At 39.4% G+C, this 27120-nt stretch overlaps 1 protein-coding gene across 1 annotated transcript in view; it reads left to right on the top strand.

The window, feature by feature from the left end:
* Window positions 1-27120, top strand: part of LOC122792225 (CUB and sushi domain-containing protein 1-like) — a 3080606-nt gene that overhangs the window by 2447710 nt on the left and 605776 nt on the right. Inside the window, exons 49-51 of the mRNA XM_044059969.1 lie at window positions 1152-1325; window positions 7984-8172; window positions 19418-19591. Coding sequence (XP_043915904.1) covers window positions 1152-1325; window positions 7984-8172; window positions 19418-19591 — 537 coding nt within the window. The remainder of the gene's footprint in view (window positions 1-1151; window positions 1326-7983; window positions 8173-19417; window positions 19592-27120) is intronic.

Here is a 27120-nt window from a genome sequence, read left to right as displayed (position 1 = left end):
AGTTCATGTTGTTGAGAAAATGGTAAGCATAGCAAACATAAATAATTCCATATCATTAAAAGAAAACAGTTTTGCTTATTTGATGAAATACACGCATATTTCATATTAAAATATAGTACATCATGTATCATCCAATACTTGCAAGGTACAGAAAATGTATATAATACATCTTGACAGCTTTGTGCATTATTTTGGCCCTGTTGACTTTTGTCAGTTCTTATCAGTAAATATATATTTTTATCTGTGATACCATTAGACATTTTCTCCTAATTTTTGTAAAACTCTGTTTACATTCACATAAACTTTGGATTTGATTTTCATATCCTTTTGCATTTAGATGCATAGGTAAAAGAACAGTTGCACTTTGGATTTTTAAATATCAGTTTGCAAATTTTATTAATGACTGAAATAACTTTTGATACATTTTATGACTCTTACATTTGTGGAGAATGAATTAAGTCCCCAATTTTAAAAGAATGATTGCTGGCACTTGTACCTCTTATAGAAAATAACAGAAACCCCATTACAAAAAGGCTAAAAAAGGACACTAAAAATATAAGTCTGTACTTTTTATTTTCCAGTACTGATGTTGTGCTAAATTTATCAATTTATTCCAAATAGAAATGTTAGCTGATATTTTTCAGTACTGGATCAACAGGGCAGTTTTGGTAGAAACACATGTACCTGTGGGTTTCCATTATACAAATTAAAGTTCTGATCAAAAATTGAAAAGAAAATGTATTTACTATAAAAATTGTCTTATCCATTACAGTGACTGGTTTTGTTATAGAAATTACATTTTGAGTATGGAGTGCCTAAGAGTCCGTTACTTGATATTGGAGACATATTGTATGTCCCATGCCTCATTGTACTGTCAAGGTACATTACAAAGTGATGCAAACTCACTGTAGCTGGGACCAATTTTTTTATTTCCATTTTTCCATCTATCTGCTACTTTGTGACTACCCCCTTTCTTTCCAGCTATGTATTTTAACAGCAATGAACATTTTGCTAGTTTCAGTAATGTATCATTGATTTAACAGAATGAATTACTTATTACAAGAATTTAAAAGCAAAAGAGATAGATGTTCTTTCTTTGGAAAATGAAACACCAGGAAAGCATTTCATCAAACTGTGTCATTTATTTTCAGCTATTACATGTGGCCATCCAGGCAACCCAGTCAACGGTTTGACAAAGGGTACACAGTTCAACTTGAATGATGTTGTCACGTTTACATGTAACAATGGGTATGTTCTACAAGGAGCACATAGATCACAGTGTCTAGCAAACGGACAGTGGAGCAACCCACTACCAGAATGCCAAAGTAAGCCACAATCTGCCAAAAGTACATATGTAAGGTTATTTAAATGCATGCTTAAGGAGACCATTTTTAAATGCAGTATCTGCATTATATTAGTAACATGTAGCATTTATTCAAACATCACAAGGTTATATACCAGTTTTACAGAGATGCTGTGTTTTCATTAACATCATGATGGAATATTATCACCCAAATGAATGGAATAATGTTACATGTACCTTTTGCCAGTGCATGGTTACAGGTTGGAAATAAATATGCATCACGAGTAAAAACAGCCTAGCAAGTTTACTGGGATTATTCACACCTTGCTGAATTAATATGCAATAAATCACTATCAAAATACTAAATATGATGTTCCATCATAAACTTTGGTGATTAAAACAAAAGCAAATTACCATATGTCTCATAACTGTCTGGGAACATAATAGCTCTGTGTTTTTTTTTTAACGAGTACTATTTTTGTGAAATAAAATCACTGGAGGTGGATTTTAGCAATTTTACTTTGCATAAACAGGACTTGCTGATATTACCTTTGATGAGTCTACATGAATTCAACAATCTTTGCACCCCTTGATTTGAGGACATACTCCTATGCCATGATCTTTGTGTGGGTGTGTGTGCACGCGCGCGTGCATGCTGTGTGTGTGTGTGTGCGTATGCGCGCTTGTGTGCGTGTGTATGTCGTGTGTGTGCGTGTGTGTATATTTTGTTCAGTATTGAACAAACATGAAGAAGATATAAAAATGTAAAAACAAAAATAAAATTCACCTTTTCCTTTTTGTCTGTCTTCCATGAGCTAAACCCAAATCCCAACATCCACAAAGTGAATATTCATTTTTTTTTTGGGGGGGGGGGTCAAAATCAGCAATCAGAACTGATCCTTATCATAGCAGTAAAATACTGTAATCTGCATCTGTCACTATCAGGGATGATCATTCCAGTTAAAATCAGACTCCAAGTATAGTGTATCAGCAGTCAAACATTTCTGTTAAGTTCACACTTAGTCAAGTAAGTTTTAAATTATAATTATAATGTACTTTTTTATTCAATTTTTCAACTAATCCATATGCAGTATATACACATATGCATTAAAATGCATGATACAAGAATGTTTTGTAGTGTCTGGCACTAATAAAACCTGACAAGAGGAACTCTAGTGCTGGTAAGTAAATATAGTAGGTACTAGAAAGCAACCAAAGCTAATAGGTTTGTTGTCACTCCTTTTTTTCCTAAACTAGTCATATGTTAAGTGACTTACACAAGGTGTGGTCACTTTTTTATCCTGGGTCCTGGCATCCAGTCTTTATTTTCTCCCCTACCATTCTCCAGTATATATAAAATACCGCTATGCTTCAGTATCATCTTGTTGAGACTTTAAAAACAGAGTTCACCATCTGAAGGTACTCTACTAAAAATTAAAGATGAATTTAGTTCCAGCAATACTACTTTCCTTTTCATGGTGATGATCCCATCTGTCCATTCAGATCCTTTTCCATTTCTCCATTCTAATCTCTTTCCATCTCTCCATTTAGACCCCATTCCATCTGTCCATGTGGACCATTATGGACAGTATGGTATTGCAGTTGTTTGAAATGCTACCTTTACTCTTCCATGGATATGGCCTCTGTCATGACATCCACTGATCATCTTTGTAGACCTTTTATATTTTCTTAAACCTGTTTTGGATTTTCTGCACATGATCTGGATTCTTCTCACCTGTCAAAACCTTTCATGTTGATGAACTACTCTGAATTTGTCATTTACACTATATTTGTCCTTATAGTTCTAATTCACATTGTGGCTGAAATAGGTATGTGTGAATCATTTTACTTCCCTAATATAATAATTCATTTGCATGAAAAAATAAATACCCTCCCCAAACACCACGTAGAAATAAGTACAAGTGCAGAGGGCAAAACCATATGTGAAAAACAAGCAGGTTCATGGTATAGCTTGTACTTAAGATGTCATTCTATCTGTGTATTTGAGTCAGTAGTTGATTTTCCTTGCTTCAGTTTCTAGCAGTACTTTTCATATCATGAAAAATGCTTGGTATAGGTATTATTGCTTTATATTTCTCTTAACTTTAGTGCTGTTATCATATTCCAGAAGGATTTGTTTTATCTATTTCATGTGTTAACCAAGCAGGTACACTGGACTGAGGCCTCTTTTCAGATATGACCCAGGCCTGATTGGCACATGCAATAGCAGAACATTAGCTTTACAGCAATACAATAGTAGGATATTATCAGTGTAACAATAAACAGAGACAGTGACTGTAGACAATATAGTTTCAATTCTTATGTAATAATTATGCATTATCCAGACATTATACATGAAATTAAGAACATATGTATGACCTTAGTGCAATGACAATGAACTGCAGTAGAGAATGCAGTGTACAACTGTAATGCTACTGTCTGAAGTTGCAACTAGCAGAGGTCAGACAGACAGAGAGGAGTCTGTCAGCAGAAGCATCTTTATGTCATGTTGGTGTATTTGAAATCAGTCATTACTTTGTCATACAATCATTACAAGTCAGTCACTCTCTAATCATGTTATCTTACATCATTGAACTTCACTTTGTAAGTTGTCCCGCAGTGATAATTAGAGACTGTTAAGTTGCTTGCATTTATAGAAGATTTGATTTTTAGCTTTTATCAGATACTCTTTCATAAGCTTTTTAATGTTTTAGAACAGTATTGCCCCTAAATGACTCCAAAAAATTATTCCACACAACAGGGACTGTTTTAGCAAATTATATTTTCAGTCATGACCATGGTGTGGGAAAGTCTTACTAAGGATTTGGAGGTGGAATTATTAACAGCTTATTCTTATTTCTAGATTATTTTTAAGTGGAGGAATTCTTTTTTTTTTTTTTTGCCTGTTTGCTGACTGAGTAAATCCTCTGGACAAATGGCCCATTTTCTGGGGCCAGCAGGAATTACCATCCGGTTAAGTGACTTCCTCAAAGACACAGTGTAGGCAAATGAAGGTGGAAGAGATCAAGCCCCTTTCCCTGGACAGAGGAAACTGCTCATTAACAGCTCGCAGTGTCAGTCCTTTTGTTCTTTTATTTATCACCTTGAAAGTGTTAGGATTTTTAAGGAAGGCTGATCTCTCAGTCACTGTTGAAAAGTTATTTTTGCTGTGTTCAGTGAGGGTCCTTAAGTACATACATTTTAGTACTTTATTCTCATTTTGTAGTATTAATGTGTTTCGTTTAGAAAACAGAGGTAATAGGTAAATCATATTCTAATCTTGCCTGTAGTACATTAAAACCTAAAGCCCTCCTGGCTTCTGTAGGGGAGAGAGGGCTTGTAAGCAGTTTTTCATTTGTGTTAGAACTCTGCATGCTTGAGCTTCAAAACTTTGTCCTTTTGGGTCTGTTACTGACAGTGTTCAGTAGGCATGGACAAGATGATGTTTGGTGCTTGTGAGCATTACTGCAGAATTCTTGGCATTTTTGTACAAGTTGTTGTTCTGGAAGCAATTCCAAAGAGTAGCTAGATCATTTTATATGGCAGAGTTTATATTTATGGTTTTGCAGATTGACACACCGGTAATTTGCCATGTTAGGTGCTTAGGCTCTGCTTTAGACTGACTTTAACCAGAGCTTTTAGAATGTTGTATTCCATTTTCAGACAATACAAGCAACTCACTCTGATCTGCTGGAAAAAGAGGATCTTCTGTGATTATATATCCCCTCCTCTTTCCAGTTATCCTACTGACAAGTCTGCCATCATTTTTATGAGGCCAGTGTATCATAGATTTGGATGGGAGCTATTTTTTGCTGAAGGAGATGATCTCAGTTTTGCATTCCTTCATCCCTTTATTACCGTACTCTTCTGTAGTGTGGTGCATCATATCTGTTTCTCCCAATATGCACTACGTCCCCCATCTCAGTTGTTCTTCATGACCCCATTAATTCCCAGAATTCAAGGTTATCATATTCTGGTTACTGTCACATGTCATACACATTTATGCAGTGCAAACAGTTTGTATGCTTACTTGTTTATATACTGCACATGATCGGTTCATTTTGGCAATCTTGGCTTGTGGCATTTATTTATTTCTGAGCATCACCTTCCCTCATCACTTCCTCCTCTGCACTCTGTATTACGTTCTGCTTAGTCTCCCTTCTTACTCTTCTGCTTCATCTGTACCCCCATTTATGATGCTTTACATTTCCACCTTACCCCTTACACAATTAGTTGAAAAGGACACCACTTGTAATATATATATAGTTGTCTAGCTCATATCTCCTCATCTCCACATTCAGATGGTGGCAGTCACAGAAGTAAGTCTCGGAGCATTCCAGAAAGTACTCTTCTCAGTATGTATACTCCTGTTCACTGCATTGATTATGCTGCATTCCCTGATTCTGTCTTTCTTGTCCTTCTAACACATTGACTTGCAATCACTTCTGAGAAGATCAATGATCTATCTGCCTTCATGTAAAGCTCAGGCAGCCATATTAATTTCTCCAGGACCACTATTTTATATACAGACTAGCACGCGCACACATGTGTCTGTATATCAAATAGTGGTACACAGACACACGCATGCGTGCACGTGTGACTATATATATAAAATAGTGGTACACAGACACACGCATGTGCATGTGTCTGTATATAAAATATTGGTACACAGACACATGCATGCGCACACACACATGCACACACACACACACACACACACACACACACACACACACACACACACTCTCATACAAACACGCGCACACACACACACACACACACATGCAAACACGCAGATGCTCACACACACACACACGCACACACACACACACACACACACACACACACACACACACACACACACACACACACACACACACACACACAGATGCACAGGTATACACACATACACACACTTAATGCAAATTTACACATATGTGGACTTTTTAAATTCAGGAAATTGAAATATGCTATTTTTGAACACTTTCTGCTCCCCTGCTTCATCCTATATCATCTGCATTAGTGCCCAGTGTCCATCACCAGGCCTACCAGCTTCTCTCTCTGCCTCTGCACTTTCTCTGATTCAGGCTGGAGATGGCAAGGTAACTAAGGGCATCCTGCGGGATCTGGCTGTCCACTTTCAGTTAGGGGTGGTGTTATTATCTTAATGACATACCATATTATCCCCTACCCCCATCCTTGCATTTTGTGTGGTTGCATTAGGGGGAGGGGGCAGCATATAAGAACAGCCTCCACAACAGATCAGCCAAGTCCTCCACCCAGAATCATCGCAGTGTATGCCCAAACAACCACCCTCCCCCCAAGATGGGTACACTCATCCCTCCCTGCTCGCACCTCGGACACCCAAGCCACTAGGTGAATGTAGGTCACCTGGGCCAATGTCCGGGTTTTATCCCTGTATGCCACAGTGCTGAAAAGTATGCACATTTTGAAAAACTCTGAAAAGATAAAATGCACCAGTACAGAATTATGTTTATTTGGCTAGCGGCTTAGAGGTGAAATGGGCCTACAAAGTTCCCAAATAACTCTACTCTGCATCTCTTCCCAAATGTATATAGTACACATTAAAGGAACAGCAGCAAACAGTTATTATATGTAAATGTGGGTTGGAGGGTAGGGACACAGCCTTGTGACTTTGTGACTACACTTGCCTTTGAAGTCTTTTTAGAACTGGCTTTTTATTTATGTATGTTTGAGAAGTCCTAGGTTTGATAGCATTATCATTTCACATTATATGTACTAAAGGAATATATTGTCAAAATTCATACTTTGACTTTAGACTGCAGCTGCAAGCAAACAAAGCCATGACTTCTTATAATCTAGAGTGCAGCCTCATAATTCACCATTTCAGAATACATATGGGCAGGGCACAGACATGCTCTTTCAAGACTATTATCACAAAACTAATTTTGTGAGGGCTAACAGACAAAGTAAACAATTATCTAAATGTTTATAACATAATCAGCATTTTGAAATCTCATAGTTTAGTTACCAAAGGGATTATGGGAGGGCTTTGCTCTCCTCACAACAAATGAATGACTTGTCATTTTTCTGCTGCTCTAAAAGAGGCATTAAAGCAAAGACATTAAGTTAGTTAAAAAACATACCATTCTTGCTGCCACTTATTTCTAATGTTTTCTAGTTCTTTTAATAATATTCATAATTTGTGCTACAAATCAGCAATTTGAATGAAATGTAATATTTGCAAATTAATTATAATTTGTATGTTTAATAACATTTAAAGGTTAATGACATTTTTAATCTGAGTATCATAAGTGCAAATAAACAAATAAATGGACTGGTGAAACTGTTACAATTTTTGAGGAGTTACATTTTGTGGAGTCTAGTATAACTACCGTTCAAAGAAAACAGGAAGAATATAATAAACTGTTTATGTTTTATCCATTGATATAACACGCCTAATAGGTAGCTGCATAATTCTATTAGCATATGTCATAGAAATATTACATACATTTGGATATAATTTTGGCTTTTCATTTTGCATTTTAGAGTCATTCTTACTGTTTTAGCTAATACACTGTATTTAATTGATCTGTTGTGTAATGATTCAGTGTCAAAAACATTGACATATTGATATTCATATAGTTGTTTAATAATGTTTGTGATCTATTTTCTCTTCTTTTCTTTTTTTTTTTTAGTTATAAACTGTACTGACCCTGGGCAGAATGAAAATGCTATGCGTCAAGTTCAGTCTAGTGGCCCGCACAGATTTGCCTTTGGAACTAATGTGGTCTACCACTGCAACCCAGGGTATTATTTGCTAGGCTCTCATGTCCTTACCTGTCAAGGTGACGGCGCGTGGGACCGTTCTCCTCCAGAATGTCTTTGTAAGTATGTGCTTGTCTGCTGACTCTTGCATTTCATCCCTTGCATTTCATCTCTTTTTAAGCTGATACATGCAGTATATACATATAGACTAAAATAAAAATAGTCACAATTTGCAGCTGGGTGATAAAGTTAACAGATTATAACGTGCAATTAAGTGATTTGAAGCATTCTGGTTTTAAGTATATTCTTGTAACTTTGTTCAGTAGCTGTTTATTTCTAACCTTGATGATTTTCTTCTGTTTAACTGTATATTTGCCGAAAGGTATACTGCGTATTTTTATTTCTAAAGAAGAATTCTGCAAACCATTTCCAAGAATTTGCAATTAGTGGCTCAACAATTAACACATTCAGCTGTAGCGCCGGGAATATCAGAAGGCCGTTGTTTATATTCTCACATTAGCTGCTTGGATTTGTATTGCGTTACTGTTCACCATGGGGTTGGGTTGCACTCCTGATGAACTTCCCTTCTGAAGAGATATTAATCCAAATTCCTGTCCGCCTGAGCTGGTGACAAATCAAATAAATTTAAAAGATCACATAGCACTTATTTATCGCTAATCAGTATGAATACCTCATTGAGTCTCATGAAAGTATCCCATGTCTAGTGGGATAAACTCCATGGTGTTGGCTTTACCACTGTCCCGGGAAATTACAGAACCATCAGTCTGAAGAATATCATATACAAAACTGATAAAAACCAATGGTCAGGCAATAATGCACCTCTCAGAAAGCAAGCAAGTGAAATAAATCCAAAAACAAAAATGTGACAAACACAGTCTACATACTGCAAACTATAGTTTGTTGAAAAATAAAAACAGAGTAAGCGCTTTTGCGTCTAATATTGACACTTTATCAGACTCAATACAACAAGCAGTTGTTAAAACCACAGTGCAAACTTTGAAAAACATGGAAACTTGAAGAATATAAAAATATATAAACTTACACATGAATAATGTACACATATAAAAAGCATAAAAACTTCATGGATAAAACAATAAAATATGTATTTAAGAAAAACTAAATATCATACTAAGACCAGTAGAACTCTACATTATAACTGCTAATACTAAATCCTTAAACAAGAAAGACATATGCCATAAGCAATATACCTAAAAGACATAGTATAGAGATATTCTTAAAGTGATATTAATCTCATATAAACTTCAGCATATTGATAGAGATGTACCCATAAAAGCAATTAAAACAATGTAAGACATTATCATCAAAAATCTTGTACAAAACTAAAAATCCTATACCTCTCAACTGTACAGATTTTTGCAGAGTGTCCAGATTGTTGACTCATATTTTTGGCCTGTTCCTCTTTCTTCCTGGCAAATCACTGGGATGATCTCAGGATTGACGTCACTAAATAATTACATACATTTGAGTTTCAGACTTCAAATCCTTCAGAAAATGTATATTAAAACAAATCATGCTACTCTAGCAACTTTCTAAGTTTATAAGAGCAATCTTTGAAATATGTCCCTATTTGTACCCCCATTTTGTCAAGCTTTGTCCAGATTTTTTGCATTAACAGGTTGAGAGGTATAATATAGAAATGTACATACTTATAGAACATATCAGAACACACTTTGGTATGTAATAGTTAATATTAAGAACACACCCAACAGGGCACCATATCAAGCAAACATATAAAAAAAAGTATCAAAAAGGGGGAAACTTAATGTCTCAGAGGTCTGTCTGATAAAAAAGGTTTCAGTGTAACCTTGTCGTTCAGCCCATATGCCTTATCAGCTTGTAAACTTATTATCCACTTCATCTCAGCCTTCTCAGTTAAATTCTTAAGGTTGCCTAATCTAACGTTTCTATGAACTAATTCTAGTGCTAGGAAATGCAAAACTATGTCAAGATCCATAGGCAAGAACATGCCTAGCAAGGGCATTGCTTTCATCATCTTTATTAATAGCATATAAATGCTCACGGACGTGCTCTCTCAAAGTGTGATTGGTTTTGCCTACATAGAAGGCAGGGCATTTAGTGCAGTACACTTAATATACCAGATCCCTGGTCTTACATTCTGCATAGTGATTAAATTCATAAACTATATTAGTGGTTGGATGGACACACGTATTACTATTGACCATGTATGGGCAATGGTTACAGTTTCTGCAACTGAACATACCTTTCCTCTGTGACTGAACCCTCTCGGTCTTTCCCCTTTTATAACAAAGTAGTCTTTTTAAAGATTTAACATTCTTGCAGGCAAAGCTGGGATAATCCCCTTCTACACTACTATTGTTGTATTGAGTCTGATGAAGCATCAATATTAGATGTGAAAGCTCTTACTCTGTTTTTATGTTACGATAAACTATAGTTCGCTTTTTGCTGACTGTGTTTCTCACCTCTTTGTTTTTTTGGATTTATCATATACAAAGCTGTGCAGCATATTATAACTGACCTGATTAATTATGATATTAAAAACCTCATCACACTAGACCTGCAGAAGTTTGAATTTGTCAAGGATTGATCCTCTCTAATGAACGTGGTCAGCTTCTTTGAAAGAGTAATGAGGTTGTTGACAGCAGCCATGCTGTACACACAGCATACCTCTACCCACCCAGGTCTTTGGCACTATATCCATGCCAGCACAGTTCGTAAGTTAAATGAATTATAAATATATCCCTATGTGATATAATGTATATCAAACTGGCTAAGGGCAGAATTTATATGATGTGGGTAACAGGTAGCTCATCAAATAGAATGAAGGTAACCAATGGTGTTCTGCAGGACTCCACACCAGGACCCCTTTGGTTTGGCATTTACTTTTCTGATCTTTATACCACAAAGACATCTGGCTAACTGAGTTTGCAGATGACTGCTAACTAGGAGTAATTGTCATATCTCTCTCTGACACACAAGCCTTGCAACATCAAATGGCACTTATACGTACCAGGTGTGCTTAGAACTAGAAAAACGTACATGCTTCAAAATGTAATATAGTCACATTTGGTTAACTATCCCTCCCACTAGCATACAACATAGACTGTACCCCGTTCCAAAGTGAGAATGTTGTTAGAGACCTTGATACTCGGGTTGATAATGCCCTCTCCTTTTATCAGCATATAATGACAGTATTCAGCAATTCCTTCCTTTTAACAGAGTTAACCACCAGGGGGAATATCTCCCACATCCAAAGAGATCATTGTCCAATTATATTCAGCACTGATTAGGCCAATTATTTAATACAATACTCCCTTTGGGATATACCTCACCAGACATATCAAGCAACTAGAAAGACCCCAGAGGTTCCTAATTAAGAAGATCACTGGCTTAAAACTAGAAGCTGACAGAAAATATTGGAAGCACTATTCCTTTATTCAGTATCATATAAATTACATAGTAGAGCTCTATGCCTTGCCTTACCTGCCAAGCCATTAGGGACCTGCTCATCCTAGATATTTTTTATCTTCACAAATTGAATATTCTAACAAATAACAGAATCAGGGATCTAAATCTTTACTGACTGGTAAAACAAGGAGAGAGAGGTTCACTACACAGTCTTGTATACCTCTGGAATAGACTCCCAATGCAAATTAAGCACTGTGATACATTATTTTTCTCCAGGTGGGAACTTAATGATTGGATGGGTATTAACAAATTCACCCCTGGCTGTACTGGGTTGTACCTCTTAGAGAGAGAAGGTTCATTCAGATGGTAGGTACTGGCAAAGCATAAATGGTCACAAGAATCAGTTACCCAGGATTTCTTATGATCTTATGATCAGTACAAGGTGCAGAACTGAAACAGAGAAGATTAAAGAGGTTCCATTATGTGCTTGGTTGTGACCACTGAGAGATGTCATCTGGAAGATTCCAACAACAACATTATCAATAAACAGTGATATAATTGTATGTCCTGGTGAGTACAGAAACCTGCTTGTGACTTCACTTTACATTAAAATGAATATCAACAGTGGAGTCAGGTGTGCTGACCAGATTAAAAATATTCCATGTTATGTAGTCCTACCTCACCGTAATTCTTGCTGGATGGGTTTGGAGCCCATATTCAGCTCCGACTCAGCCGATACTAAAGCCCAAGAGCTTTTACTGGCTCGAGGCTAACCCCTATCCCATGGTGCTTCACGGCAATTCCCCAGATCTTGTTTGCCACTAAAGCTTTGATTTTGTGTCCTACTGGCTCGTTGACTAAGTAACAGTTTTATTTATTAAATCTAGTGCTTTTCTCAACTTTTTTTATTATATCACAGTCTTTATTACTGTTAATCTCTGTGTGTGGCTGTTTTGAGAGATTCTGACCCCTATTTTTCCCCTTAGGATTGTACAGCCCATTTATGTTAGAGGGCCATAGTACCCATTTAAGTTAGAGGGCCTTTCCTCCCTGAGTGTGTGTCTTATAAAAAAAAAAAAATGTTTGTATAGCTCTTTTCTATCTTTCACTATCTTATTGTTACCTTAGTAGTTAGTAGTTAGTTATTGTTGTTGCCCCCTCTAGTTAGACTATAGTTTTCAGTCAGAATGTCTAAAGAAAAGGATATAGAGCATAAGGATCATTGTCCTTCAGGGTTTAAAACTGTGATAGATGCTCACAAGACAGACAGTCACACCAGTTGCATGTGCTGTTTAGGTGAAGCTCATTTGCAAGAGCCCTGTACCTTTTGCCATGCGTTTAGTACTAGGGTCTTAAATGAGAAGAAACGAAAACTTATTAATAGGCGTCTTATGACCAGTCCCTTCCAGGAACAGCTGGAACTTGGTCAGGCAGCTACTAAGTCTTCAAAATGAAAATCTTTGGCCCCAGCTTCGGAGCCATTGAACAAGACCAAACCGTGTAGCCAAGGATTTCTGGGTCTGATTCAGCTTCTTCCACATCAGTACCGTCAGTCTCCTCGATGCCAAGGCAACCTTCGGTACCGAGACATTTACCGGATATTGATACTTACTTTAAGATCTTCTATTTTAGTGAAGAGGAGCTCTCCTTCTGTCTCTGCCAGATCCTCCAGGACACTCTCAGATGAGGACATTGACAAGGTGGTGAAGAGGCTGTTTTCAGATCCAGTTCTGGCAAAAAAATTAGCCTCTCCGGACTCAAAGGTCTTGGAGCCGACACCTTTACAAACCACTGCTCCTCCTCTGACTGCTTCGCTCTCTGAGCCCATAACTTTGGATTCTTCAGTCTTGGATCCGTCGGTTCCAGGAATCCTCCCCGCTTCCTTGGAACCGATTACTCTATCCTCAGTGGCTCAGTCTGGAGCCAAGGGATCTGGGAGCCGATGCTCTCGAGTCAACTCCGAGGGGGACAGTCACCCTTAGTTTTCTTCAGAACTGACCCTCTCTCTCAGTGCCTCGGCTTGACTCAGCTCGGCTCCTACATCTGCTTTGTAGCCATTCCCCCTTGCTCGGAGCCGACCATCCATCTCCTCGGGGCGGAGGTCTTCTTCAGAACAGGGGGGGGCTTTTGAAGCTATAGAGAAGGCTTTATCTTCTGCAAAAGCCATACCTTCAGAACCTGTGTCTCACCAGCAGCAACCTCTTCCCGGCTGCCATCCCACAGTGTAGAGAACCAGAGACCCAAGCATCCCCCATTGGAGGTGCCCCCTCTTCCGAGACCTCCCTAGATTATCCCACTGGAGAGCTCCCTCGGAAGAGACTGTGTAAGAGGAAGCATGTTGAATCACCTGAATCTGTCACTTCTGACACTGATTTGGAGGAATCTGAAGGGTCTCCTAGATCCCCCTATGAAGATGTCTCCTTTTCTGACATCCTAGAAATCCTTAGACAGAGGGGTGACTGGAAGTCCTCTAACCCTACTGATGATGAATCAGTGTATCTTGAGGCCTTTGGTTCCCAACCTTCCACCTCCTGGATGACACCGCCTTATGAGCAACTCTTAGGGGTCATATCGCGGAAAGCCTGGACCTCCCCAGACTCAGTGGAGCCCATCCCGAGGAGGCCAAATAAATTCATGACAGCACCTGAAGGTAAGACTTTTCATATAAGGAAGTTCCCATTGATGGTATGGTGGTAGCAGCGGCAACCAAGAAGTCTTTATCCAAAACATCTTCTAATATCCATCCTCCTAACATGAAGTCTAGGATGATGGATAGGTATGGGAAGCATAACTTCTCTTCAGCAGCATTTACTCTAAAATCGCTGAATTACCTTACCCATTTTACTCGTCTTCAGAGGGATCTCCTGAAGGAGTTGGGAGATACCCTCCAGGGTTCAGTAGCTCCGGGATCCATGGATAAAGTTCCTGCGCAGCTCTCCACCCTTACGTCGATAGCTAACTCCTCCATGAGGCTGATATCATATGCGGCAGACGGAGCGAGTAGGGCTGATGCAGCAGTAATATCCCTCAGGAGACATTCTTGGATGTGTCTTTGTAATTTCATGGAATCCTTTAAGTCTTCCTTCACTAACATCCCATTTGATGGTTCATGTCTTTTTGGACCCCAGGTGAAAGAGACTTTGACCAAGTGCGAGCAGGAAGAGAAAACCTTATCTGTTGTCTGATTCCATTTTTCCCTCCCATATAGACCCTATCCCAAGAGTAATACAGGAGGGAAAATGTGGTTCCATAAATCCCAAAAAGGTTTCCCTCAGGCACAAGGTCAACCCTCCCCTAGAGGCAGAGGGGTAGGATATAATGGAAGATGACACCCTCGCAGCAGAGGAGGTCCGCAACATCAGGGAGATAGAGAAACCTTCTCTGATCATCCCTTTCATCACCCCTGAGGGGTTGCCTGACTGTCCATCTCTGGAGGCAGTCAGGGGTCATCTATCGCTGTACCCAAGTGCCTGGCTAAACATCTCGCAAGATCATTGGGTACACACCATAATATCCAGAGGTTATCTGATTCCCTTTGTTTCTGAACCCCCAACAAACTGGTCTCTGCCAGATGTGCCACCCATTCAACTAGACCATGCAACATCAGAGGTCATCTAGTTGCTGCAAAAAAGAGTCATCCAAGAAGTCCCCACAGAGTAAATAGGATCCGGAACTTACTCCTGATTCTTTTTAGTTCCAAAAAAGACAGGGGACTGGAGATCAATTCTAGATCTCAGCAAATTCAACAAGTCCGTAAAGATATCGAAGTTCCAAATGATCACTCTGCAGTTGATATTCCCTTTTATCGGGAAAGACAATTTGATGTTCTCAATAGATATTCAGGACATGTACTACCACATCAGATTGGACAGGCACTCCAGGAGACACTTACGCTTCCATCTGGGACCCAGTCATTTTTCAGTTCCGAACACTGCCCTTTGGTCTCATTACATCCCCCAGAGTGTTCACCAAATGCATGGCAGTGGTAACAGCTCACCTGAGACGTCAAGGATTCCAGGTGTTTCCGTACCTAGATGACTGGCTTCTCACTGCTACCACCAAGCATCAACTCATCAGAACCAGGGACGAGACTTTATACTTGTATGCCAGTTTAGGCATCACAGTCAACCTAAAAAAATCAGCCTTATCTCCTTCGCAGCACGTTGTATTCTTAGGCTCAGAAATAGACACAACCACCATGTCAGCAAGGCTAACACCAGAAAGTCTCTACGCAGTTAAGTCAGATCCTTGCTAAACAGTCAAAAAGTTCAGTCCAGGGTAGTCCTTTAAGTCCTAGGGAATATGGCTTCCTCCATCCTATTAGTTCCTCTAGCCCATCTACACATGAGAATACTTCAGTGGCTGCTATTTGCCCAATGGTCGATGCTAGACCTTCCATTATCTCATCGGATTTTCATAACAAACACCTGCAAGAAGGATCTGACATGGTGGTTAAACACAGAACAGCTTCTCCTAGGTTGTCCACTTGTTCCTCCCCAAGAGAAAGCAGTTTTGACCACCGACGCTTCCCAGATAGGGTGGGAGGGCATTATCTGGGAATGACAGTCCAAGGTACTTGGCAGAACCATGAGAACCACTTGCACATCAATGTTCTGGAGATTAAAGCAGTGCTATATGTATTGCAAACACTTCATAGCTCCCTTCCCACTGGGACAATTGTGATCCAGTCAGACCACATCTGTCATGTGGTACATAAACAAGCAAGGGGGAACCAAATCTTACCTGCTTTGCTGAGAGGCCTCAAGAGTTTGGAAACGGGTGATGGACACTCAACGTTTTCTGGTAGCAATGCACATCCTAGGGAAATCCAATGTGATAGCAGACAAACTCAGACGAGTGATTCTGATGCCTCATGAGTGGTCTCTGAATGCAGAAGTTGCGAAAGAGATCTTTCACAGATGGTGCCAGCCTTGCTGCGACCTATTCGCCACACACCTGAACACCAAATGCAGCAGCTACTTTGCCCTAATTCCCCATCCGGGGATGTCACCCAGGGATGTTCTAATCCATGAATGGCCTCCGGCACTTCTTTATGCCTTCCCACCTTTTCCACTTATTCCAAAGGTAATACAGAAAGCAAAGCAGTTGAGGAGTACCTTGATCCTCATTGCTCCTTACTGGCCTCGACAAGTATGATTTCCCTTCCTGTGTCCCTACCTTTTGGAGGAACCGTGGATTCTGGAACCATCTCCAGACCTCCTGATTCATCAGTCAGGGCATTTCCATCCCACCATCCACACCCTCAAATTGACAGCATGGCTGCTCCAGTTCCACGAATAGCCAGGTGCATCCCCCTCTCCCCTTCTGTCAAACACATTCTGGTCTCATCCCATAAGCCTTCCACTCAGAAGTTATACTCCAGCAAATGGAAAACGTTTTCTATTTGGGCAACAAACCAAGGCTTAGATCCCTATATAGCTCCTATCGAATCTATTTTATCCTTCCTTACGTCAATTTTTCATGAAGGAGCTGCAGCCGCTACAGTCAGAGTTCAGTTACCTGCCATTTCTAATTTCCATTTTGGCTTTGTGGGAAATCCCATCATGTCACACTCCTTCTGCAAAACCTTTTTGAAGGGAGTTCTCCTTCTCAGGCCTCCGATCAAACAACCATCAGAACCCTGGGACTTAAACTTAGTTCTCACATCATTAATGTCTGCACCCTGTAAGCCCTCTTCTTCATCAGATCTGAAATTGTTATCTTGGAAAAGACTATTCGTAGTAGCCATAACATCTGCTAGGAGAGTCTCAGAACTGTAAGCACTTACTATTCGATCTCCTTACATGATTTTCCACAAGAATAGAGTCTCACTCAGGACAAACCCTTCCTTTCTTCCCAAGGTATGCTCAGAACATAATCTGAATACTACTATTGAGCTACCAGTGTTTTTTCCAAACCACTCTAATAAATCTGAGTACAGACTACACCAATTAGACATTCACAGAATTCTCAGATTTTACTTACACAGGACTAAAGAATTCAGAAATATTTGTTTCCTTTTCAGACAAGAATAAGGGTTTGCCTATTTCCAAGGTTACTCTTTTAAAATGGCTTCCAGATTGCATTTCCTTTGCTTATCCAACTGCTGGCAAACAATTACCTAACAAAGTAAAAGGCCATTCTACTAGGGCAGTATCTACTTCATGTGCCTTTAGATCTAGGCTCCCATTTGATACTATTTGTGCAGCAGCTACTTGGGCAAGACCACATACTTTTGTCACTCATTACAAATTGGATGTGGCCTCCCAGGACAGGTCATCCTTTGGGTCCACTGTGCTGAAGAGGCTCTTTGCTTGAGCCACCCGGGATAAAGGTGCTAGGGACACTGTCCCATCCAGCAAGAATTACGGCGAGATAGGACTACATAACATAAAGAAGCTATGTACTTACCATAACGTTCCATGTTTGTAGCCCATCTCGCCTACATTCTTGTGTCCCTCCCTCCTACCCCCTTCCTGTTTCTGGAGGATCTGTTGGACTATACTGGTGCTGTCTGACTTGGTTATAATTGTTGTCCACCTGACATGGATAATATTACGTAATTTTTTTTGTCTGTATGTATACAGTTTCTGATTATTCATACCTGTTAGGTACTTAGTGCTTTATTGCAAACAAGATCTGGGGAATTGCCATGAGGCACCATGGGATAAAGGTTAGCCTCGAGCCAGTAAAAGCTCTTGAGCTTTAGTATCGGCTGAGTTGGAGCTGAATATTGGCTTTGAACCCATCCAACAAGAATGTAGGTGAAATGGACTACAAACATGGAACGTTATGGTAAGTACATAACTTCATTTTCTTCACCATAAATGGAGTGAAGTCTAAATAGCTGCAGCCATGTTGACATTTCATACTGAGCCTTTCTTTATGAGGTATGATCCTTGCTTATTTTGTATGGGAACAGACTGTGAATTAATTTGTGCATGGAAGCTCCAGCAATGTTACAAACATAGACCCACTTTATCTTGTGGCTAGCTAGATATAGAAAGGGCTATGGAACAGATGGAAATGAAACAGAAAAATAAGATAATACACACAGAAAGACCTGCAGCCAGTTTAATTTCTGTTTCACACTGTAAAATGTGCATTTTAGGGTATGATTTGTTGGAGCTTGTGTGCTAAAAGCAATGAAAGACAGCCATCCGTTGTAATGTTATAATAAGCATGCTGTATATATTTGCTGCTTATTCATCCATTCTGTATATACATCTCAACAGCAAATTCCCTCAGGAATGCTTGTAATAACAATTAAACCTTTAGCAAGCCTGAGCTTTATGTTGAGTGCCAAATGAAACTTGCTAAAACTCATTAAGCTCTTATGACATTAACACACTCAGGAACGCTGAGAACACATTTCATGTTCAACTGTTCCATTAAGAAATGAATACCCAATGAAAAGCTTCCGTTATGTAAAAGGACTTCAGGAAATAACAGGGTTACATATTCTTAGACTTATTCCATAGGCTGTTCATTTCTTGTTGTTGAAATATGTTTTTGTGATGGGTTTTTTTCCCCATTTTTATTCAGAAAATGTCCTTTTCAGCTTAGTGAAGATTAAATAAAACTTTATATAAAACTTCAGACAGACATTTACAAAGAACATTAAAATACAGTAATAAATGGATAAGTAAGATTAAATTCTTATTTTCTGGGCTGGTCTTGGTTTCAAGTAACACAATCCAAAAAAGAAATACCAGCATTAAGTCAATATAACTAGAAATATTGAAACCGTATTCACTGTAGTTGTAATATGTGACACTGTCACTGTCCAGAGCAGTTGCCTCGCATTTCACATTGACAGTGCAGAACTGGTAAATATGAATGCCTCTCTCTGTACTGGAATTCACTACAGCAGCTGAAGAATGATGTTTTTATAACTGTAAATCTGACAAATGCCTTTTCTTTTCTTTCTTTTAGTGGTGTCCTGTGGCCATCCTGGCATTCCTCCCAATGCACAGATATCAGGAGACAAGTATATAGTAGGGTCTGTTGTGCGCTATAGCTGTGAAGGAAGGCAGACACTAATTGGTAATTCTACTCGCATGTGTCAGTTAGATGGGCGCTGGAGTGGGACATTACCGCATTGCTCAGGTCAGTGAAAGGAACAGTATATGTCTGCTGTGTTAAAGAGAGGTACCAGGTCTAATATGACCTAAAGAACAAGGCCAGCTTGTTGTGTGCAAATGTAGATTCTGCAGTCTTTACTGAAGTGTTGATCAGTTGGTTCTATTATAATGATGCAGCAGAACAGTTACAGCTGACTTCTTACTTCTGAAGCTATCATTTCTGTTGCTCTAAGCTTGGCAGATATTTGCCTTGAGTAATCAGAAGTTTATACATGTAATGTATTATTAGGATTTGCACTATGTTATATTTCCTGATGTGTGGTCTTATAAAAAAATAGTATGCTTGTGTGTGTGTGTGTGTGTGTGTGTGTGTGTGTGTGTGTGTGTGTGTGTGTGTGTGTGTTTGTGTGAGAGAGAGAGAGAGTATGTATGGGTGCACATATGCAAAAGTTTGTATGTATGTTTCACAATTTATCATTCACAAACATGAACACACACAGGCATACAAATGTATGCACATATACAAATCTACTGACATGGTTATGCTAACTGTTTTGTGTGAATGTACATGTACACACACACATTATGTATAGCATATATTTGTGTATGTAGGTATATATTCATAAAGGTGTATCTGTACATGTTAGTATATATGTATATATATATATATATATATATATATATATATATATATAAATAATGATTAGTTAATATTAATTACAGACAAAGAAAGATGATAATAGTTATGCATTTAATAAGTGTGCTGTGTTTGTTAGGACACATAGCAGAAGTGCTTAAGTTGTCACTGCCAGTTTGAAAGGATCCTCAAATCCGGGTCTACTATCAAAACTCAAAAATACCCAGAGCACCTGCTGTTTACCTTCTCTACCCAATATAAATGCAGAAATATTAAAAAAATTTCAGAGTTGCCCAGTAGAAATATTACAAAGTACTGCCCAAGGTTGTTTTTCTTTTTATTTCTAAAGATGAATCCTTTTACTGCACTCTCCACAGTGTATCTCTTCCCTTTAAAAAAAAAAAAAAAAAAAAAAGAAATCCCTCAGCTTTGTAAATTTGTTGGGATGCCAAGTTACCAGTATGAACTCATGTTTTCCTTTTAATTTGTTCACGCCAGATGTAGAAACTCAATAGATTTTTTCACTATAAAATTACAAATAAATATTCAACACTTCATTGCTTCTTAACATCTTCATACTAGCTTTTGTTTCAGATCATCTGTGTCTCCAGTTTTTGAACTACCCATAGAGCATCTGTCAGGGTGTGCAATTACAGAATGTTGATTTATTACTGACAACACATCATTCACATGCCTGTCCCGGTCACATGGTTAGAAGGATTAATCCTGCACAACTATGACATAATTTGTTGCGCAGCCGAAGTGGTTTGCTACAGTCTGTACTTGAAGGAGAAACATGAAAGTAATGGGCTGTAAGACATTTTTGTCATCTAGTGACCTTATTGTAGCTCGAGCTATAGCAATTGCTGCCACTTTTTTCTTCACGTATTAATAGATATTTACAGATAATTGTTACTAACACTGGGCCTTAACACAGGTTAAATGCATAATAGTATTTGGATTTATGGCTGAACTAGAACTCCTTTTAACCTGCGGTAACACATCCTCCATGTTATTGTATGTGGTAGTATGAGGCAAAGCTTGTTACAACTTGGTAAAAAAGGGGCTCATAGGTTCATAGGTTCATACTAGGCTATCTGCCCTAGGGTATTTATAAGCCTAGCCAGAGTGTGTTTGGCTTTTGCCACCCATTTTAAATGAATTTTGCTATGCCCTTTTTCGAGGTTAGTATACTGTGCATCTGTCTAACAGTGACACAGAAGTGATACCCGGGGTAAACCTACGATCTCCCATCCACTCATCAAGATTCCTCTTGAAGAGAGTCAATGAGGGACTCTGCCTAACCTGGACTGGGATTTTATTCCAGAGTGAAGGGAGCCTCTGGGTTATGAATCTGTCCCTCCAGCATGTCCTATTTATTTGAGTGCTGAGGTTCAAGTCTCTTGAGCGCGTAGCTCGATGGGATTTGGATTTTCTGAGGTGCAGCATGTCCATTAATTACGGGTTGGACATGGCTTTATATGTCAGGCACAGATCGCCTCTGAGCAGGCGGTATGCCACTGAGTAGAGCTGGAGTTTCTTTAACCGGGCAGCATATGACATCTGTTTGAGCCCTTTGATCCTCTTGGTGAGGTATTTTGGGGTCTTTCCAGTTGCTGCAGGTGTCTGGTAAGGTAAATCCCAAAAGAGGCATTGTACTCAATTATGGGCCTGATGAGGGATGAGTAAAGAGGCACGATGACCTCCCCTGATCTAGATATGAATCCCTTCATGATTAGGTGGGCTATATAAAATGTTTTTCTAACCACTTTGGCCACGTGGTTTTCAAATGAGAGATTGCTATCAACTTGGGTCCCCAGGTCCCTAATTACTTCTTCCGTACTTAATGGATTACCACCTATGTGGTAATTTGTGGGCACTTTGTTTTTGCCAAAGGGGATGACTATACACTTTTTGGTGTTTAGCTTGAGGCCATGGCTCTGGCACCAGTTGTTTGTTTCTATGAGGCCCTTTTGTAGGATGCTTGTGTCGGCTGGAGAGTCGATTATGGTGCCTAGTTTGCAGTCATCTGCGAACTTGGTCAGCCACAGTCCTTCCGTGTTGGCCTGTACCTCTGAGAAATATATACCGAACAAGAGAGGTCCCAGGACTGAGCCTTGTGGGATGCCACTTGTAACTGGTTTGGAGTCTGACATGGCTCCAGCAATTCTAACCATGTGGGTTCTGGCCTTGAGCCAGTGTGCAACTCATCTAGTGACATAGGGGTTTATATTTAAGCTGGAGAGCTTATCTATAATGCTTGAGCGGGGTATTGTATCGAAGGCTTTTGCAAGGTCCAGGTAGGCTGTGTGGACCACCTTCCCCTCGTCAATGGCCTTGGTGACTGTTTCAAAGAAATCGACCAGGTTTAAGAGGAATGATCTGCCATTAACAAAGCCGAACTGGGTAGGATCCAGTGTCTGTAGGTCCCCAATATCTTTATTTATGAGATCCATGATGATCCTTTCCATAGCTTTGCAGACCAAGCTAGTCAGGCTTATGGGGCGATAGTTTCCAGGATCCGTTGAGGCACCACCTTTGTGGAGAGGGACCACTGTTGCTGTACGCCACTCTTTGGGTATATATCCTGTAGTAAGGCTGAGATTGAACAGTAGTTTTATGTTTGGTTTTAGCTCTTCTTGGAGTTCATGTAGGATGCAGCCCGGGACACTGTCTGGTCCCATTGATGCTGTGTTTTTTGCTTTGGAGAGGGCGGGTCTTACCTGAGCATCTGAGATGTCAGGGGGGCAGCACTCTGCTGGGATAGATATTTGCCCTTTTGGTGGGGAGGGGGGGAAGAAGTTTGCGCTGAACCTGTCAGCTAGGATGTTGGCAATGTCTGTGGGTTCGGTGTATTTTTTGTCATTTTGGACTAATTCTGAGCATATCTGGGAATTCCCACCCAGGTTCCTGACTTAACTAAAGAAAGCCTTGTGATTATCCTTAGTGTCCTGTGCAATTTTTCTCTCGAAGCTGGCCTTAGACGGTTTTATGAGTGCCCATAGTTTTTTGCTAATACTGATCAGAGATGCCTTCTCTTTTTGGGATTTTGCTCTATCATGTAGTAGCTTCCTCCTTCTATTGTATAGTTTGTTTATGGCTGGGGTCCACCAGACAGGATGCCTGCCTTTGAAGGATTGGGTCTTGGTTTTATTTGGGATTGCATGATCCATGCATTCCTGAAGGTGTTCATAGAATGCATTTATAAAGGATTCTGCGGTCTCGGCCATATTTTCCACAGGCCCGGGGGCTTTGAAGGATTCTACCTCGGTTTTGAGGAGTGTGAAATTTGCTTTAGAGAAGTTTTTCACTGTAGTTTTCTGGGCAGGGGGTGGGGTCGGGATGTGAATATCCAGTGAGATTAGTTTATGGTCTGATCTTACCAGTGAGGAATACACTTCTGGTTTGGCGCACAGAGCCCCCATGTTGGTGATGATCAGGTCCAGTATGTTTTCCCCTCTTGTGGGAGTAGTAACAAGTTGTTCTATAGCATTTGAGTTTATAAATTCTAGGAACCTTTGGACTAGGGTGTTGGAGCTATCGTAATGCTCCCAGTCTATGTTTGGGTAGTTAAAGTCGCCCAATATAATAGTGTTTGGAGAGATCTTCATATTTTCCAGTGTTCTCAGGAAGGCCGAGTGGGGTTCCTGGGTTTGGGAGGGTGGTCTGTAGCAGGCTATAAGCTGAAAGGCAGTTTTGCCCACTGTTAGTTGCACTGTAGCACTAAAACCTTTTACCTGATGCTTTTGCAAAGTTTGCAGCTCCACATCTGCCAGTGTGTGATGGCTGGTCCCTCATGTCTCTGCTATGAAATAGTCAAATCAATCACGGATTCAAGTAAAACACAGCTCGAACAAAAACACAACAAAAGAAAAACGAACTGGGTAGCGTAGCATAGGGTCTGCTATGAAATATACAGATTCTGAGTCTACAGTCCCCTTCAGAATAAATGAATACCTGACTTTGATGTAAAAAAATGACCATTGCAGTCAGCCCTGTTGTAAATAGGAATGAAGTTCTATGAGTCAGACAGTACAAGTTCCAGTAGTACTCCAAATATTATAGAAGCCTGCAAAGGGGATGGGAATAAAATGACTAATGCCTGCTTATCCATTCTCAGCAAGTAGAGGTGGTCTTCTGACACAGTGCAAAAGAAGTTTCCCATCTGATAGAGATCAGGGTACAGAACCTTGTGTAAGGACTGGGCATCTATTCTTTGACAGGTAACAAGCAACACTGTAGTCAGTATTATAGATTGCTTTAAAGTATGTACAAAGATACACATCAGCTGACAAAGGTTAAAAGGGGGAGAGGCCAACAAAAAAGTATGCCTAATGGTTCCCCTCATTGATAGTCACCTGTTACTGGCAGGCATTCATGGGAAATACATACAAAAAGAAACTTGAGTATCCCCATTACCTCTAAGGTACTGTAGCAGACTGAATTCGCATTAGGATGCACTTATTATCAAACACTGGCCACAGTCACAATTTTAGGAGTTTATGAAATGTCTTTGACTGATGTAAAGGAGGACAGACACATCAAAATTGTAAATAATTGATTCTGTATAAGGAATACGTCGATGTCACTAGCAGCTGTTTGCTCTGTGTTATTGAATAATTAAACTAATTATCTGTGTTTATTAACGTGTTTTACACAAAGTCCAACATTCAAATATCAGAACCTTAAACATTTGACCCTGATCATTGAAAGTTCATTGTCACACAAATTAAAGCTTTTAAAAACTGGCCTCCTTGTGCGACTGAAATCGGGTATATCTCCTACTAATATCTAAATCCATCTGTGTTTATATGGCATTTTGTAAGTAGGAAGCAGCAACTGGGAGTGAGTATTTTAATCAAGTTTGCACACAATTTATAATGTCACTATTTTTTTTAACATTTTCACCCCAAATTGTCAACGTTTCACCAGTGGTTCACCACATTATGAAGAGCACAACAAAACTTAACACTACATGACTTGTCAACTAATAGCACATTTCTGCTGTACTTTTTTTCTTGTATGATTTTCCATGCAGTGTTCCACATACTAGCCCTACAGAAAGCATTCTGAGTCTGTGAATCTTACTAACAATGTAATACTTCATTCTGTGTCTAATTTTCAGTAGCATAATTAGCATGCTGTTCTTATGTTCCTTGGTTCAACTCTTATTGAGTTACGATTTTCAATTTGTGAAAGCCCTGTTTGTTGCATCAGAAAGAATTATTGACCAGCATCGATTCTTCACTGAGAAAATTAAGGTAATCTAAGGAATTATTTCACTAAAAAAATTTTTTACCTCATGAATTATATCCTCTAATATCTGCAATGGTATTATCTGTATCACTTTGTTGACATAGTGACCAGGTTCAGTTTGAACACTCTTGCCTTGTCATGAGATCATTTTTATTTGTCCGTTTTTATGATTGGAAAATGTAAATAGCATTTGTCCTGCCCCCCCCCCCCTTAAATAAACCACACCAAACACATAAAGCCATTTGACGACCTTTATTAAACACTATTGTACAATGAACTTATACACACAAAAACAACATTAATTGTCTTCCTCAGCAACAATCTCAGGGAAGTGTCACTACCCACCCTGGATGAATTTACCTCAGGGCAGAATACCTACTCACCCTGATACCTCGTCCACTGGGGCAGCGTACCTACTCACCCAGCACTTAAATAGGCAGCGTACCTGCTCACCTCTCCTCCAAACCAAACAATCATTAACCAATAACTAACCACCTTCTTTAGAGGGGGAACAGAAGAGGACAATCCTGTCCCTCTTCTCCACCTTAAACTACCCAAAATCTTCCATCCATATCCAAAAAAGGAGGGTGGGAGGGCCACCAACGCACGACATATGTGCCTACTTCCCTTAATCCCTATCACTTAATTCTGTCACAAGTCCCTCCTTCCCCTACATCACTTCCTTTAACCTCTCCCTTTCCCTTTGAACCCCACCACAATCCCACTATCCTACCTATCTACAAATACTCACATTAATTCCTAACCTCTATACAATCCCCCCACCCCTTTACCCTTGTTTGTGGTACCAGGACAACTTAGTTTGTCCCAAACTGCATTTAGCAATATGGCAAACCATATAGCTTAGTGAGTTCTAAGGAAGAGAATCATAAACCATTGTTTCATTTGAAATAAACTCTCTAGATGTAAAGACAAAGCTCATATATAGCCTTCTGAAAATTGAGTTCTTCCGTCATGTAATTGTTGTTTTGTAAAGGAGCTTCTGATGTGTTTATCCAAACTTGTGCTATGAATTCATAATTACAGTACTACATACTTGAGAATCCCGTATTTCCCCTATTATCACCAAACTTATTGTATGGATTCATCATTATAATACCAGTGAAGATGTATTTTTGGTCTTTGATAGCATCTTCTGAAAATGTTCCTTGGTGATAATATGAGGTGTAAGGAATTTCTGGATCACCAAGAAACATGTTCAGCAGGTGCTATCAAAGACCAAAAATACATCTTCACTGGGACCTGACAACATACCTAGATGTTTAAAAAATAGTGCTGAACATAACCTTATTAAACTCCTCGACAAACTGTTCAACCTAAGCCTTGCTACAGGATTTGTTCCCAGCTTATGACGTACTATATTTATGATGAGCCTCCAAAAGGATAGGCCTACCAAGGACCCAGTAATTATAAACTAATCAGCCAGATCTGCAAAATTATGGAAGTATTGTAACTGATCTCATCAGTTATGCTATTAAAAATCCTATAAGGCTTGATCCTTAAAAATTTGGCTTTATCACAGGGAAGTGCTGTCTATTACATTCATTTAATTTCTTTGAGAGGTCACTCAGGCTGTACAGAGTGATCATGCTTTTCAAACAGTATATTTTGATCTAGCCAAGGTGTTTGGCACTATACCAAAT

The sequence above is a fragment of the Protopterus annectens genome, chromosome 1.part2 (genome assembly GCF_019279795.1).
Source record: "Protopterus annectens isolate FY-2018-M chromosome 1.part2, PAN1.0, whole genome shotgun sequence".
NCBI lineage: Eukaryota > Metazoa > Chordata > Ceratodontiformes > Protopteridae > Protopterus > Protopterus annectens.
Note: the sequence above shows the minus strand (reverse complement) of the source record. Positions and strands in the feature narration are given on the sequence as shown.